The following is a 16768-nucleotide window of genomic DNA, read 5'->3' as shown; positions in this document are numbered from 1 at the left end:
AATAACTTGTACTGATTTTTGAAAATTTTGAACGAATAGCTTCTTTAAGAGGAACTTTTTGAGGCAGAAATAAAATGTTTGCATGAGAAATCAGAACTCTACTTCTACCATGGTAGCAGGGAGTTCTGAAATTGTCTTATCAGTTAAACTTCAAGTTTACTTAGGAACAGCTTCATTCAATCTAGAAATGTCCTCCTAGCTTTCAAACTAAACACACAGGATGCTATAAAATTCAGGATCGGTTTATACAATAGTGGTCTAAAGAAATTATTAGTCAGTTGTAAATCAGTGGAATATCTAAGACAATGGTTTTTTTTTCCGTTTTAGGGGTCTGTGCTTACCCACAAGACATAGACATGTACTGTGTTGCCCAGGAAGTCTACCACAGATACCTTGAAAATAAATTGTTGCTCAGTTTCATCAGACTCTCAGATAATTTTTTTCTTTTTAGTACACTGTTTAAAGTTTTCATTCAACTTTCATTGACAGTATCATTAAGTCTCAATCAGTAATATTTTTGAACAGGCACACTGCTGCTTAGAATTAATGAAGGGCAGAGGATAAAATTAGATTTCTCAATAATGCAGAAGAAATTAGGTGTTGGCATTCAGATCTGAGCAGGGACATTCCTTCATTTTGCAGTGACTCAGAATTCTGTAATGAAAAGAACCAGCACCATGGGCTAGAAGAGTTGTCCCGCTGGCACCTTCTTGTCTGTATCCAGCCCTGATGGCCCTGAGGCTTTGCTTTGCCAGCAGTCTGTGTGCTCACAGAGCATTAAGCCCCTGCCAACCAGCCTGCACAGGCTGACTGGGAAGAATCCCCCATGACCATTTGCCTTATAGGACTTCCTTTATCAAAGAAACTAATTGTCTGTCTTTGTTTTTTCTCATGTTGACCCCAGCACCTTAGATAAGGCAGAAGTGTGTTTCTGGTTATTGACACAATCACCTTTTCTTTTTCTTGGGAAGTGAGCATAATTTTCAGTTTTCTCTTTCTCAAGTGAAAAGTTCTGCAGTAAATCTGAGGTCAAAGCAGACTGAACATAGCTGTACAAATCTGGACACCTGTGTCTGAACTAACCGAACAGAAAGTCTGTACATTAAAGGGGAGTAGGCAAGCATTTTTAGGGAATAATGTTATCTTGGTGTAAACATCTAACATAGGTTAGATGGCGTATACTAGGAAGTCCCTCTTTCTGGTGATTATAAAGGGATCGACAGTTGTTAGTATGCACAGGACATCTTCATTCTGGATGTCAACAGTTACGTGAAATGAATCCCACTCAAAGGTAGGTGGGATCATGCTCCATATTAATAATAAGCTTCAAATCCTACCAGAATAGATTTGATCTTGCAAGTGTACGGCAGGGTTTGCTTCCACAGTCATTTACTTAATACCAAAACTCCTACTCCTCTTTCTGTGATGGGATTCATACTCTTAAGCCCTTTCTTCAAAAATACCTTTATAAATTAGGCTTTTGGAGGTGTGTGCTATTGAAGAAGTCATTCCACTGCAACACAGGGTAAGGACTTGTAAGATATTTACTTTCCTAATCTGTGCAAATCTCTCAATTTTCCAGTGCCAAGATTGCTTTACTGGTTACTTCTGTGCAGAGAGTGCAGAAATACTGCATCTGGCAGTGCTCTCTAGTGACCCCATTACTTCAAACAATGATTAAAAAAATTTCTGATGTTCATGCAGTAGCATGGGGTCAGAGAAGTCATCTAATTGAACAACACATTGGCGTGCATGATGCAGAAAGAGATCTGAGCTATTTATTCAAGCTGTATTAGGTTCCCACAGATGTCAAGACAGACTGAGAAGTAGTGGCTTTACATGGGATGTAGAGGAGGGAGGTAGGCACTGGAACGGTGTAACTTTAAAGGTATAGCATGGGAGCTGAGACAGCTGTTTTCCCCATGTTGATATCTTTCAACACAGCTTGTGTGTTTTCAGCTACATTGTCCAGATGGAGGTGTGGAGTTACGAGCAATTTCAGACCCTAAGCACATCTGTACCTCTCATCTTCGTTGTAGCATTGAAGTTTAGTGTCCTTTGTTCTCTCTTTTGGAACAGAAATGCAGATTGCCAGTTTTCAAGCAGCAATTTGCCAATTACTTTTCCAGACCTCTTACCTCTTTGAGCCAATGTCTCTTTTCCACGTGTTTGGGGTTTTTTTGGGAACGTTGGTTTCTAACTACGGGAAAACATGAAGGAGAGTGAGAAACTGTTCCTAAAAAAATTAAAAAATATGAAGCTTGGGAGAGGTTTCATCTTGAAAAGTTAGTGCACAGTGAAGCTTTCATTGGCTTTGATTTAGCTGAGATGCTAATGGATGCTTTTTACTGCAGTTCATCACCTTGTGCTTTGTGTTTTCTTTTAGTGACAATAATAGCAAATTCTCCTTTTCCATTATGACAAAGTCTTCTAATGTGGTACATCAGCTTCCTATTTTCAGTCTCCAGGTTGCTTCTGAGACAGTCAAACCAGATAATCAGCTGGCCTAAATTATCATAGCTTCAGCGGCTGTGGGTGTTTGCCTGCTGTCACCCAAACAATGCTCCTAACATGTACCTTGGCATGACCTGTTGGTGTTAGAAGGGGGTTAATTTGTTCTGAATCTAAAATGTGCAAGCATTTATTCCACGCTGGCCCTTATGTGTCACCTTATGTGCACCTGCCAGAGGTGCATGCCTATTCTGTATGGCTTTGCTTGTACTGCAAAAAAGAGAAACATAAAAGAAATATATTAAATAGATAAACATTAAATAAAACAGCTTAAATCCTCTTAGGTTGCTAAACCCAAGTGGAGAAAAGGCATAGGTATTTTCTACTTCAGTGTAAGTTGATTAACCATCTATTCAACTGTTTACCACTGTGTGAAAACCACATTCTCTTCCTCATTGAAATTTTATTTCAAGATAGCCAAATTAAGCCAGCTAGTTTCCTTGAAAAGCAATGGTGATGAAAGTGTATCTTTTGCCTTACAGCATATTGAGAAAAAAATCAGCTCTGTTGTGGTATTTGGAGTAAATATGACATCCTATTGTGAGAAGTCAAAGGTTTGGTAGTTGCAGTCTTTATCCCCTTAAAAAAAAAAAAAGGTTTTATTAAAGCAATTGTATTAGTATTTTATGTGGCCATTTACCATGTTTTTTGTCTTGCCTCTGTAGATTTTCAGTTAACTGTTAGTGATAATGAAAATAAAAAGTAATTACCGATTTATATTAGCAGAAAATTAGTATAAAATATCAAGTTTGAATGAAAATGTTTAATAACTTTTTAGTGAAGTCATAAAAGGTTCATTTAATTTTTTTTTGACAAATACAGAGAAATTATATCTGTAATATTAAGTCTGTCTTAATTCAATATTCAATGTATATTGTAAATATAAATGTAATGCATTCTGTAGCATTTCCTGGGCACTTTACTGCTAATTGACAAACCCTGGGTTAAGCAGGTTCAGATTAACTTGCTTTCTGAATTAACTCAGGCACTTTGGATGGACTGCAGAACTGTAAATTTGGTGCTGACTTGAACCAGCCAGGACTCCACAGGCTGCTCCAAAAGGACAAAGAGGCTCTTTCAAACCTATGAGCTTTTGGGTTATCTGTTGAAATGGCCAACCAAGAAGCTGATTCCCATCTTGCAAACATCAGCTAAAATAGCAGAGCCTGTTTCAAGTATAAGCCCATGAAACAACTTAGGGTGGTAAGATGTTAGATCGTGTTCATCCGTAACAGCTCTCACTTGCACTGAAAGGTCACTAACCAGCTAACAGTCATTGCCAACAATTACTGTTATCCAATTAAGGTATACTGGCAGTTCCTCAGTTTGAGAAATTTAGAATGAGCATTTTGAGTAAGGTTGCATAGAAATATAAAGCAGATTGTCCACTATAGAAGCTGAGGACAATATTGTTTCTTTTTATTCCAGTGTTTTAAATTTTAAACCATAGGCAGATTTTTCAGCAAGGACGATTTTGTCTTTCATTTTTAAACAGTCAAGAAATGCCACGTTGTCAGATGTCATACAGCAGCAGCTTCTAGAAACTCAGAGTCCAGGTTTGTCTTGGACTTTAATATACTTGTGACCTACTTCCTGGACCATAATCATGGCCAGATCTTTGAATTTCATCCATGTACACAAACAGCATTTCACATGAAAGGTATCATGGCAAAACTCTGAAGTCATCTGTCTGGTAGCAGTTAGTTGTTACTAGATATGTAAGTAGATGCAATTATAAGAAACAAGTATTAATTTGCAGTGGGCAGCTATCATAAGCATAAGAAACTTTAGCATAGTTAAGAAGTACATACTTGCCTTTTTCTGTGTGATATTGTTTTAGATATTCCAGGACTAACTGATAATAAATTGCTGGTGTATTTTCAGAGATAGCACATCACCTTCCACACTAAACATATCTTCTTTAAACTCTGTGCACAGTTGTTCTACACGCTTGTGTTCTGCAAGGAATCTGATGTAAATAATTGATCGTATGGAACATTATTCCCAAGCCTGGTGTTTTAGGAGAAGAAAACACTGAAAAAGTCCTGAGCAATGTAAACTCTATGTAGTCTAGTGTTGACATACATTGGTGTAAGCGATATCCTTTACATTTGTGGGATCATACCTCTGGTACACAGTGTTTATATTTAAGTCTGTGCTCACACTAATGCTATTCCTTGTTTTATTTATCCACAGGAGGACAGTGATATTGAGGCAATGGTCAAGTACTTGGAGAGCATCCTGAGTAACAGCTCAATAGGTAAGATGACATCTCTTCTTTCAATGTAGTAGCAGCAATTAGCAGTCTATATTAATCACAGTCCAATTATTTCCATTTTGCAACAAAGTAGCTCAAAAAATGTGACCTTCCTGAAAATTGCTTCCTTAATCTGCTGCAGAGAAGTATAGATCTGCCAAAAGGCAAGGCATACACAGTTAAGTGCTTTTGTTGAAAATAATAGAGCCATAAAGCATGATGGTCAAAAGTCAGGAATGTTATAACAAAGACTTAAAAATTTGACTTCTGCCATCTTCTCTTCAGGAAGCAGGGAAAAATATTTAAGGATGTAAGTTGTTTTATAGTTTCTACTACTGGTAACACTAAAAGAAAATGAATTAAAATATTTGTAATTTTTTTAAATTATGATCCAAGTTTGGATAATATTTTATTTTACAGTATCTTACTACAGGCACAGAAAAATCACTGAGAATTTAAGTTTGCATGTTAATCCTAAAATGTCCTGCAAATTCTGTCTGTAAATTTAGAGGGTTTTTGTGTTCTAAAAAGCTAAAAAGAAAACTTACACGAAAGAAGGCTATTTACTGAGGCTGGCATAGTCACTGTCCTTCAAGACCATTGAGTTGAACTGTGCCAGCAGCAGCCTGCGTGTGGTTTGCATGAAAGCCCCGCTCAGTTCCCAAAAGCTCCCACAGGAACCTCAGTGTTGTTTAGCTGCCTCATTTGCACTCATTCAGTCAGAATAAACCTATACATCTATTCTCTTCTGGCTCTGAAACTCGAATATAGTGGAAGCCTGGGAAGTCCTCCTTGTAGAGATTCATCCAGTGCCGAGCTCTATTTCACCCATGCACGTGAGCATGAACTGGTAGGAAGAGAAAGCCAAAGAAGAAAAAGGGTGAAAAGGGGTAATCAAAGCTGTAGCTGTCATAGTCTTCTAGCCACTGAATCATGTCTGGTCACCTTCTGGGTTCCACATCAGGGAAATCCTTAGTACTGAAGGAAGGAATATTCATGTCCAGGTTGTCTTCACACTAACAGAGATCCCACAGTCTTCAAATTCTGCCCTCATTTACGCATTTGCAGCATCATTGTCTGCAGTGGGTTTGCAGAAGTGGAAATAGGGACAAAATTTAGCTCTGTGCTTCAGTATTTTGTTATTTTAATGAGAGAGGAATTGCCTTGAGGGCTTCTGGGAATAACCTAGAGCAGGGGTCCTCAAACTACGGCCCACGGGCCAGATACGGCCCCCCAGGGTCCTCAGTCCAGCCACCGGTATTTACAGAACCCCCCTGCCGGGGGCTGGGGGGGGGAAACCAAGCAGCCACAGATGACTGCCTGCCACTTCATCCACGCCCCGGCCCCCTGGTTAAAAAGTTTGAGGACCCCTGATCTAGAGTATTAGCCAAACAGCAGTATTTTTTTGAAACTGTAGTATTAAAAAGACTCTCTTCTTACTACTGCAAGAAAAAAGGAAGAATAAGAAGGTGCCTTTTTAAAGTATAGTATTAAAGAATTAGATTGTGCTTTAATCCTTAAAAAAAATCTCTGACCAATTTGTGCTGAAACTTAAAGCCTTTCTTCAAGCTGAGTTAGTAATTGGGTTTGTAGGACATGTTCCAAACAAATATATGTGATGATAATATGACAGAAATCTTCTAGGGTCCCTTTTATCTTTGTATGCACAGTGTCACTGAGGAAGTTTAAATGTTTACTATTTTAGGTTCTTCCAAAATCAAGCTACAAAGCTGCAGGTAGGGTCATTTTTCTATATTTACTAACATTCATTTATACCTTGCATTTTCTTCACTAGGCTGCAAATTCATGTTACATCAAAATTTTCTGTATATGGTGCATTTACATAGGTCAGACGCTTGTTCTCTTTGTTCACCCTAAAGCTAGTTATGCCCACTTCCAGGTCTGCATTTCTTTAACTGACCACTAGCACGTTGGTTATGGCCAAGGGATTGCCAGTACCAGCCTGTGCCCCACCTCTTGTCATACCATGCCTATAGTCCTTTACACCTTATCCTTTGTCCCCACTTTTCAAGGTATCTGCTGTTGTACCAGGCCTGTGTTTCTCTACATTAATTGAATTTAGTTAGTTACAAATACGTCATTCTGCACAGAATACTACTGTCCATCTAAAAATGGGGGTTGTACAATGCATAATAAGTGGAAATAAAGTAGCCACAACTACCTGATCGTTAGAAGAGTTGCTGTAACAGCTTCAACAATTAACTCAAAGTTCCTGGCAAGTCAAGGTAAGTTCAGACAAAGCCTGAAGCCTTGCAAACTCACATCCAAGCTTTGTGACATGGTATTGCCTGTGACAATATCATATTACTGGGCTACATAGCCACAACATCATTATAATGGCTACTCCTGAAAAAAGTATGGATTTCATGGCAATAATAGGGCATATGCAGAAATCTGGCCTGGCCAGAATTTCTTGTAGGGTCTTTCATTGTTAAAGGGATTGTGAAAAACTTTATGCCATTTCAAGCAGATGTTAGAGAACATCTGAGTAGCATAAAATGAGAACTTTTTTTAGATCACCAAGGGCTGTAATAAAGAGGATGCAATAAATATACATTGTTTTTCCACTGTTGGAGTTTCTGTAGTATAAACCTCAGTGTCGGAGGGTAAAAGGACTTTTGAAGTAACTGAGTTTTCTCCTCAAGAGTTCCCACTGAGTCGCTATAAATACCAGTGGTTTAGTGTGGTACAAGGTTCATTTTGAGTTGGCTATACAGTTCCATGTAGATTGTGTTTGAAATAAGATAGTCCATGCTGACGAAGTTTGAAAAATTGGGAAGATCCCAGAAAAGAACTGCAAAATGCAAGAAAGTTTGAAAAACTGTTTTTACAATTTATTGAATCTGCTTAGATTAAAGGAGGAGAAGGTTAAAGGCAGTTGGGTCACTTTGATTATAAACTCAGGAAAATACAGCTGATTCTAAGGAGCTTTTTAATCTTGTAGAAAAGGGCATTGTAGGATCTCTTACGTAGCAGTGAAAGCTGAAGAAAGAAATCTGAAACCCAAACAGAAGTCTAATATTCAGTGTAGACAATAGCTTCACAATACATAATGGCTTACCAAGAGATGCAGTAGGTGTCTATCACTAGTTATTCAGTTGTTAGCAGAAATGTTGGTATAGGAATGCCTTTGGGCCATAATGTATGAAAAATCTCACTAGCTAATCATAATCACCTGTTTTAGATGTAAATACTTGTGAATAAATGTCAGCCAGAGGATTTATTTCCCTACAGATCCTTTCATCTTCCCTTTAACAGAGTAGGAAGGATGCAGTGAGAACCTCAAACTTGTGCTCCGTGACCTGAGAGGACAAAGATCTTTTGCCTTATGTTGTTCTCTGCAGTACTGGGCTAGACTCTGGGATGGTATTCATCTTTGAAATGTATGTAGAAAGCCACAATACCTGCTTTTGAAAAGTCAGTGATCTTGTTTCATTTGATTTTGTTTAAAGAATCAAGAATGATATATTGCAAAATGCAAATAGTTACCTGGTCACTTTTTGAAGAATAGTTCCTTTTCCTGTGTTGGTGTGTGGGTAGGCAAGCTGCTTGAAGCTGGGTGCAAAATATATTACTAATCAAGTAACTGCTTTTAAGAAAAGACCTCTGATACAGAAGTTGGTGTGGGTTATGAGTCGCCCAAGGAAAATTTTTCGAGGCTTTTTGTGGCAACAGTGTGTAAAGCTTTTAGCAGTTTTCACTGAGAACTCATTTTTGTATGACTAATGACACCTTTGCAGGATCCTACAATCTGTAGTCCTTGCAGGTGCCTCATAGTACACAGAAAAGAATATTAAATGAGAGGAAGATAGATGCTAGTTTGCATGTAGAGAATAAGTTTTGCTTGTCCAGCTGCCAGTGTGGAGAGCAGAAAGAGTAGGAACTATTTAGCCTGGAATCCCAGGAACAAGAAGAAAGATGTCTTTAATAATGAAATATCAGAGGAGAAGGAGGTATTGTAGCAATAGACTGAACTCACTAAGCAGAAAGAGTATGCTGAGCTTTTACTACAGTGATATATCACGTAATAATAGTAATACGAGAATTTAGGTGGGACCTGTGGTTAAATAGAATCATAGAATCATTTAGGTTGGAAAAGACCTTTGACGACATCAAGTCCAGCCATTAACCCAGGACTGCCAAGTCCATCACTAAACCCTGTCCCTAAGCACCACATTTATGTGTTTTTTAAATACCTCCAGGGATGGTGATTCCACCACGTCTCTGGGCAGCCTCTTCCAGTGCTGGACTACCCTTTCCGTGAAGAAATTTTTCCGAATATCCAATCTAAGCCTTGCCTGGTGTAACTTGAGGCTGTTTCCTCGTTTCCTGTTGCTTGTTATCTGGGAGAAGAGACCAACCCCCACCTACCTACAGCCTCCTGTCAGGTAGTTGTAGAGAGCAGTAAGGTCCCCCCTGAGCATCCTCTCCAGGCTAAACAACCCCAGTTCCCTCAGCCACTCCTCATAAGACCTGTGCTCCAGACCCTTCACCAGCTTTGTTACCCTTCTCTGGACATGCTTCAGCATCTCTGCTTCCCTCTTGTAGTGAAGGGCCCAAAACTGAACAGAATATTCAAGGTGTGGCCTCACCAGTGCTGAGTACAGGGGAACCATCACTGCCCTAGTCCTGCTGGCCACACTGTTTTGCATACAAGCCAGGATGCTCTTGGCCACCTGGGCATACTGGGGGCTCATGCTGAGCTGGCTGTCAACCAGTACCCCCAGGTCCTTTCCTACCAGGCAGCATTCCAGCCACCCTTCCCCAGTCCTGTAGCACTGCCTGGGGTTGTTGTGACCCAAGCATGGGACCCGGCACTGAGCCTTGTGGAGCCTCATACAATTGGCCTTGGCCCATCGGTCCAGCCTGTCCAGATCCCTCTGCAGAGCCTTCCTATCCTCCAGCAAATGAACACTCCTGCCCAACTTGGTGTCATCTGTAAACTTGCTGAGGGTGCACTTGATCCCCTTGGACAAGTTGTCGATAAGGATATTAAACAGGACTGGGCCCAGTACTGAGCCCTGGGGAACACCACTTGTGACGGGCTGCCAGCTGGATGTAACTCCATTTCCTACCACTCTTTGGGCTTAGCTGTCCAGCTAGATTTTTACACAGCGTGCTCTTTCTTAAGAGAATGTAAAGATTATATTTTCCTTAGACCACTGGTGCTCAGGGCGTCAATTTTTTATTGCTTGTGAAAGCCCCACATCTGGACCTTAATTCTACGCCAACTTGAAGAGGAGTGTGCCGCCTGGTAAGTCATGAGCATTGCTTTGTGCAGCACTTGGGCTTTCTTCAGGGACACCATGAGGATGGCTGAATTTTCCAGTGCTGCTAAAGTAATAGAATGCTTACAGACCCCCTGTAAAAATGCATGGATATGCATGTGTTGTGTTAAAGTAAATGATCAGGAAATGGTTGTTGCATCAATGGGTGAAGTTATTGGTTGCTAGTAGGAACTGAGCTTGTAAATTTTCCTCTTTTAAACTACGTTAACTATACCTCAGTTGTAATATTTAGGCATCAGACAGCTGTTAGCCATTAAGTGTAAAGAGAAGTTAGGAAAATGTTTTTAAAAGTCAAATTGTTGTCCATAGCCAGATAACAGAGTCAGGAATTAATTTCTTCTGTGGTCGCTCTCTATGTCTACTTCCTATCTTCTGACTCTTAAGCACAGCTCTGAATACAGCAGACACAGTGAGTGATTCAGTAGGATCCCTCATGACAGAAAGATTTTATCTCACTATTCAACCTCATGTGATCAGGATTTAGAATCATGTAAGACATAGAAGCTTAACTCTTGGGAAATCCATGGTTACGCATTCCAGGGAAGCATTCAGCACTCTCTGGGGGTGTCTATTCTGCTCGTAGCGGCAAGGTAGCTTCAAGCTCCCTCTGGCTGTATGCGATCGATGTTAATGCAATCGAAACTAAACCCTAGCCGAGTCCTAGTGAAAAAACCCTGCTAGGAGAGGGAGTGTGTGTTCATGTAGACAAGGCATTGTGTTAATGTGTTTGTGTGAATTTTGGCTTGTTCGTATCCCGTGCAGAGCCCTCCCATGTCTGTGCAGAACATGGGTCCTGTGTGCCACAGCCCACACATTTACGCAGGATGTAGTTCCACCATTATACATACTCTCCTCTTTTGGCAAGTGAAATCCTAATGCCAAATACTTATCAAGAAGAAACTAAAATAGCTGCTTTGTTTAGCCTAGGAAATTGACCGCTGAAGTAGGATCTCTTTTTCCAATTATAAAGAAATGAAAGGAATATGCAAAAGGGAAGAGAAGAACTGTGTAAGCCAAAGAAAAAGGACTGGCACAGGAGGAAAATGATCATGAACTGGCCAATAGAGAAGTTTTGTTGGGAAATTAGAGGAGAGATTTTTAGCCACCAGCTCACAGTGAGGCTCTGGGATTGTCTTCTAGTGGGAACAGGTGGGGCAATAAATAAATAAACTCCTTAGGTTAAGCAGGGACTTGTGTGGTAGAATGAAAACATGAAATTGCAGGATATTTGAGCTGACAAACCTGACAGTTCTCTGTGATTCAGCACTTCTGTGTTCCTGTGAATGAGTACAACAATCTGTATTAGGTCTGTAGATACTAGAACAGCCCATGAGGCCTGTAAATAGAGAGAGTGTGCATATATGTATATTTCTCACAGTTACATATATATATATATATATATATAAACATACCTCTGTGTATGTCTATGTAAAAAGAGTACCTTCATGTGAAGGGGAAAGTGATGTCATAAGTTAAATATTTTCAGTTTACAGTAATAATCAAGCTAAAGGAGAGACTTGCCTGTTAGGAAGAAGATTCTCACTCTTATCAGTAAGTGCAAGAACAGTGGAGAAAAATACATATTGTGTAAGCGAATTTCATTTTCTTGAATATTTACCTGTCTCAGGACTTCCTTGGGTGACTGTCCTTTCTGTTGTAATGTAATTTCCTGTATGATACACAAAAGGAAAATTGTTGTTACAATTCTGGTACCTTTAAGCTATAAATCTACTTATCCTTCAGAAAGGAGTTTCCCTTAATGTGCATTTAATAATCTAATTCATCTTTAATTAATGTGGCACTACCTTGTGAGAAACGGGAATAGTCTTCCTCCTTCTGACTGTCCTTGACTCTGCAGCAGAGCTCAGGGGATGAAGGTGGATAAGGTTATTGTCTGTGCATTGATTTGTAAGCTCAGGGACTGTCACTGGAGCGTCTCCAGAGGCGTCGCAGGGATTCAGAGCTCTCAACAGCACTATGGCTGAGACCAAACTGGAACACATGAGGGAGTAAGTAGCATGTTTATGAGTAACTAATGTTCAGACAAAGAGGATAGATCTGAAAAGCTGCAGAACACAGCAAAGAGTTTTCGTTTTTGAAAAGAAAACAACAATGGTTTCATGTGTTGTTTCCCCACCCCAAAAAAAACCCTTAAAGTGGATGGTAAGGTATTCTTTACAGACTGGATGCCTGCTTGCCTCCAGAGAGGATGAAGGTTGGCTGTCACTTCTGATTGTTTTCTCTGCACGATCACTGTCATACCCCAGTTTGCCTTCACTGCTGTCAGTGGTGTTTTGAACTTTGCTTGCTTTATTAGCTCAGCCCATGCCCATAAATTACCTGCAGATATTCATGTTCCCACCGTGTTTGTTTCCTCACCCACACTTCATTCATGCCTGGAATGAAATACAAATGGATTTGTTTCACACAATGATACGATGATTTAAACCAAACGTCATTTCAGCTGTTGTCTGGGATTTTCAAATGAGATAGAGGAATTTACATGTGCAGCTCCCTTTGAAACTCATTGTCTAATTGATTTCAGCATCATTGATACCCCAGCTTTATTAATAAAGGTTTAAGTGTCTTAGTGAAACAAAGATCTGTGTTTCCTTCCTAGAATGTAGTAGTCAATGTATCTTGAGCTTTTGTCTTGATTCAGTAATTTCTGGCCTTCCAAGATTTATTGCACCCTAATTTAGGTACTGATCTGATAATCACAATGCTACGTATTATTTCTGAACTCAAATTTTCTTTGCAGTGTTGCAAAATTCAACTGATCTCAGATCGTAAACTTTAAAAAAAAGGCAGTTTTCTCTTGTGTAGGTGGACAGTGCCAACAGTATGGTGGATGTTATCAGAATACAAATAAGTTCAAACAGTTAATAGTAGTACTTATTTAAGTGAATCCTCTAAAGAAAATGAATGCATCCACAACAATGTTGATCCCAATCACTCTTTAAAACAAATTACAGCACCAGATGCACCATGTATTCAATGGAAATACCAATCAGATTTACCCCAGGTAGAAGTTGTTCAGTTTTATGATATTTCCTAGGGTTTCACTTCATGGCTTAGCCTTTATTGTGCAACTAGTTGGCATCACAGCCTACCACTCTGATTGCTTTCCATTCCCTTTTTATGGAAAGTACTTACAAAAATGAAAAAAATGCATCATGTTGTGCCAACTAGTTGCAAGGTGAGGTTGTTTAGCCAAAATGTTTAGTCACTAATCTTACAGCCTTCACCCTGTGTTCTCATGGCTAAAGGATAATCCTTAACTATGTGAACTTCACGGTCATTGCCTTTAGAGCTGAGGTATGATTAAATCACTTGCTTCTTTCAAATTCTGTTTTTCCAGTGCTGTTTCATGGTTTCCACAGTTTGTTGGTTCTGATAGGATAAGCATGTATGTAGTGGTGATTAAATGCTGAAAAATTTGGAAGTGCTGTTACATGGTCCTTCAGAAACATCACATTTCAGAATAGTTCATAGAACAGCCATCTGCTAATGACAAACCTGATTAACTGCAGTAATTCACATTTAATGCATTAGACTTTGTGATTTTGGAACACTTTTCTGGTAATTGCATCCCTGAATGAGGACAGTCAGCTGGGTCTGTAGGCCAAAAGACCCACCCAACTGACATCTTGAGAACTTCCAGCAGACTGTACCCACAACCAATTTTCAAGTTACATTCATTAAGAGAACAAATGAAGGAGGGAATATGTTTGGGGTTTGTTTGTTTGTTTTGGTAAATAAAGGTACAGATCTCTTCTTGTGCACTGTAGCAGCTAGTTTAAAGAAGTCTATCAAAATATCTACTCACGTTATTGCCCTTTCTCCTAAACATACTATGACCTTCTTGTTTTCTGAACATGTAAAGGTGAGCAAGTGTGTTAATTGCTTGGAAGTTAGGGTGTTAAATGAGTGAGCATAGTACCTAGCACGCACACACACACAAGGAGATCCCTGCAAACTCTTACATGTGGCCAATCTGCACACAGGGCACAGTGGGGGAGTTTTCAGTAGTGAGAAGGAAATAACATCTGGCTGCAGAATGGTGCATGGAGTCTCAACTGCTCTGCTCATCCCTCAGCAAACTTCACATGATGTGTTGTATGTCATCCACACAGCAGTGCCACTTAAGGAAGGCTAATATCATTTAGACTTGTGCTGTTCAGTTTTACTCAGGAAGCCACAGACTTACGTTGGGGTCTTCCAGATGACAGCTTCTGAAGAAAGAACGAACATGGGGTTTTTTTGTCTACAGAAACTGAGTAGCTGGAGTTCTCATGAGGAAACAGGAAAGAAGAGCAGGGGATACAAAGAAGAGCAGGGGCTACAATGTGGAAGTGCAGTGAAATCTGTTTAGGTGGAAAGTCACTATTGAAAGAGAAATACGAAGGTTTTGGATTTGTACCATTTTCAGATGCTAACAACAGTAGATTCTGATGAGGGAGACTCTCTTTTATGTCACGAATTGCTCAGAAAGTAAGCATTGTGCCTACATATTACAAGTAACATTAATGAAAGAAACTCTCATTAGCTCTGATAAAATGGTAGATTCATGTAAAATAATACAGGGTCTAACAGCAAAAGGGCCTTTTAGCCATTTCTAATTGACACTTGAATGATATGGGCTTGCAAACTGCAGCAGGACAGTCAGTTGACAAGATGTGATGTGCACATTGCTTGAGTTATCGCAGTGTGCTGCACTAAATGCATTCTTTGACAGTAGAGAGACTTGTCGTTTATCAGAGTGCCACTTTAAGTAGTTTCTACTGTATTCTTGTGCAGGACTTTATAGAGATACTCACAGGAGAGGGAAGTTCTGCTAAAAGTTTTACAAGAATGTAGAAGGAAGCCACACGTGTTCTTGAATATGGTAGGTAGGAGTCCTTCGTCTCCTCCTATTTTAAATAAAAGAATGACTCAAGCGTAACCTGTAGACAGCCTTATAGTGTTTATGATTCAGTCACCAGCTTCCTTCACTACAATCCCTGAATATTTTCCCCCAACATCTTTTTTCCAATTCCCATTGCACTCTCTGTTCTAGCATTTTGAGTTGCTGTCCTCTCAGTAAAAGTCATGATAAAATCACCTACCCCAGTGACAACAATTTCTGGTTTGTTACACTTGTTATCAGTATTCGTTATGAAGTTCATAGCAGCAGAGATTTAAATTTACCTTTCAAGTGGAGGTCATTCTCTCTGCAAAAATTTCTACTTCAGTGCTAACTATTTCGATATTGGGATCTCCTGCAGTGTTGATAAGAAATCACCATTTCTTGAACTAGCTCCTGCAAAGGTTATCTTGAACTTTTTCTCATTATGCTCCTTCCCAGCCTTGCATGTTAACAGTGAGAAGTCAAGCAAATACATAAATCAGAGTTGTGTCACTCATATTCCTCATATTGGGCTTTTAGGCTGAGGAATTCTTGGATGCAGGAAATAGGAGGAGCCGTTTCTTGGTGTTTTCTGTCCTGCCCACCATCTCATTCTCATGGTGGTTTGCATCCTTGATAGTACTGGGTAAGTTGGTGCATGCCTCAGTCTGAGAAGCTCTACTTTCACATGCTGTCCAGAGCCAAATTGTCTTCACCAGAGAGACCCATGAAGAAAAGCTAATGATGGTTCCACTGATGCTCCCCTATAGAGACTTTCTAACTACGCGTCTCAGAAAAGAATCATAGTGTTCTTCAGAAACAGCTTCTCAAGCCGAAGCATTTTTCCCCCATCAGATCAAATTGTTATAGCAGCTATTCCTTTTTTCCCCTCTGAGGTCCATACTGCTTGTCAAAGTCTTTTTTACAAGATGTCAGAAGGCTTGGCAGTACCTGTTGTCTGAAAGATTGGCTTTGTCCCTAAGGAAAGCCTTTAGAAAGAAGAGTCATTGTAGCTAACACTAGCTTGTTTTCTGCCAGCTTCTGAAAAACTTAGTAGGCAAACTCTTCAGACTTGGGCTAACAGCTCTGATAGCTTGTAAGAGGCTAAAGAGGTCAAAATCTACATTAAAAGAGACAGACCACCTTGTTTAGATCTCTAGCTGAAAAAGTTTTTCTACTTCTTTTCAGCTTACAGTATCTTACTATGAGGCGGCTCTTTCCAAATTTTTTACCACCTCAGACACAGTTTGACTGCAATGAAGGGCCTGGCAGAAGTGCAGAAGCCTATGCAAAGTCTTACGATGCATGCTTGACATCTCAAGTTTGTGCAGGTTTTCATGATCTAAAACAGAAAAGCAAAGGTGAGAAATATGACAAGAGTGTGCAGAAATTTGTGGACAACAAGCTTTATTAGGGGTTTTGGTGCAGCTGGCCGTACTCACATTTGCACCTCTCTATATTACGTAGCATTTGTATCCCAGGTCTCCAGTGAGTGAAGGCATCGCCTTGAAGCCTCTTCAGTACTGTATAGCAAAATTCATTTCTTGGGCTTTGCAAAACCAGAATTTGTGTTTTACAGAGTAAGGATAATTTTTGAGTAATGGAATAGCCATGGAATAGAATGTATATCTTGTTCTCTCTTTTATGAAAATATAAAAAGGAATAAAAATGTAGGAAATGAAGAAAAAAACCTTAGTACAGAGTGCTTTGTTCTCCTTTGTGGAGGTATCTATGAATATATACAACGAGTCATTTTAATAGCCATGAACTTTAAGATGCAGTTTAGAATTCAATAAAATGTAT

At 39.6% G+C, this 16768-nt stretch overlaps 1 protein-coding gene across 1 annotated transcript in view; it reads left to right on the top strand.

Moving 5' to 3' along the window:
* NEK11 (NIMA related kinase 11) overlaps window positions 1-16768 on the top strand; it is a 111481-nt gene that overhangs the window by 49913 nt on the left and 44800 nt on the right. Inside the window, 6 exon segments of the mRNA XM_080383224.1 lie at window positions 4708-4771; window positions 6474-6504; window positions 8048-8062; window positions 8649-8742; window positions 8993-9177; window positions 11991-12086. Of these exon segments, the coding sequence (XP_080239350.1) occupies window positions 4708-4771; window positions 6474-6504; window positions 8048-8062; window positions 8649-8742; window positions 8993-9177; window positions 11991-12086 (485 nt within the window).

Source organism: Falco punctatus (genome assembly GCF_963210335.1).
Source record: "Falco punctatus genome assembly, chromosome: 4".
NCBI lineage: Eukaryota > Metazoa > Chordata > Aves > Falconiformes > Falconidae > Falco > Falco punctatus.
This window is presented reverse-complemented; position numbering and strand designations above follow the sequence as displayed.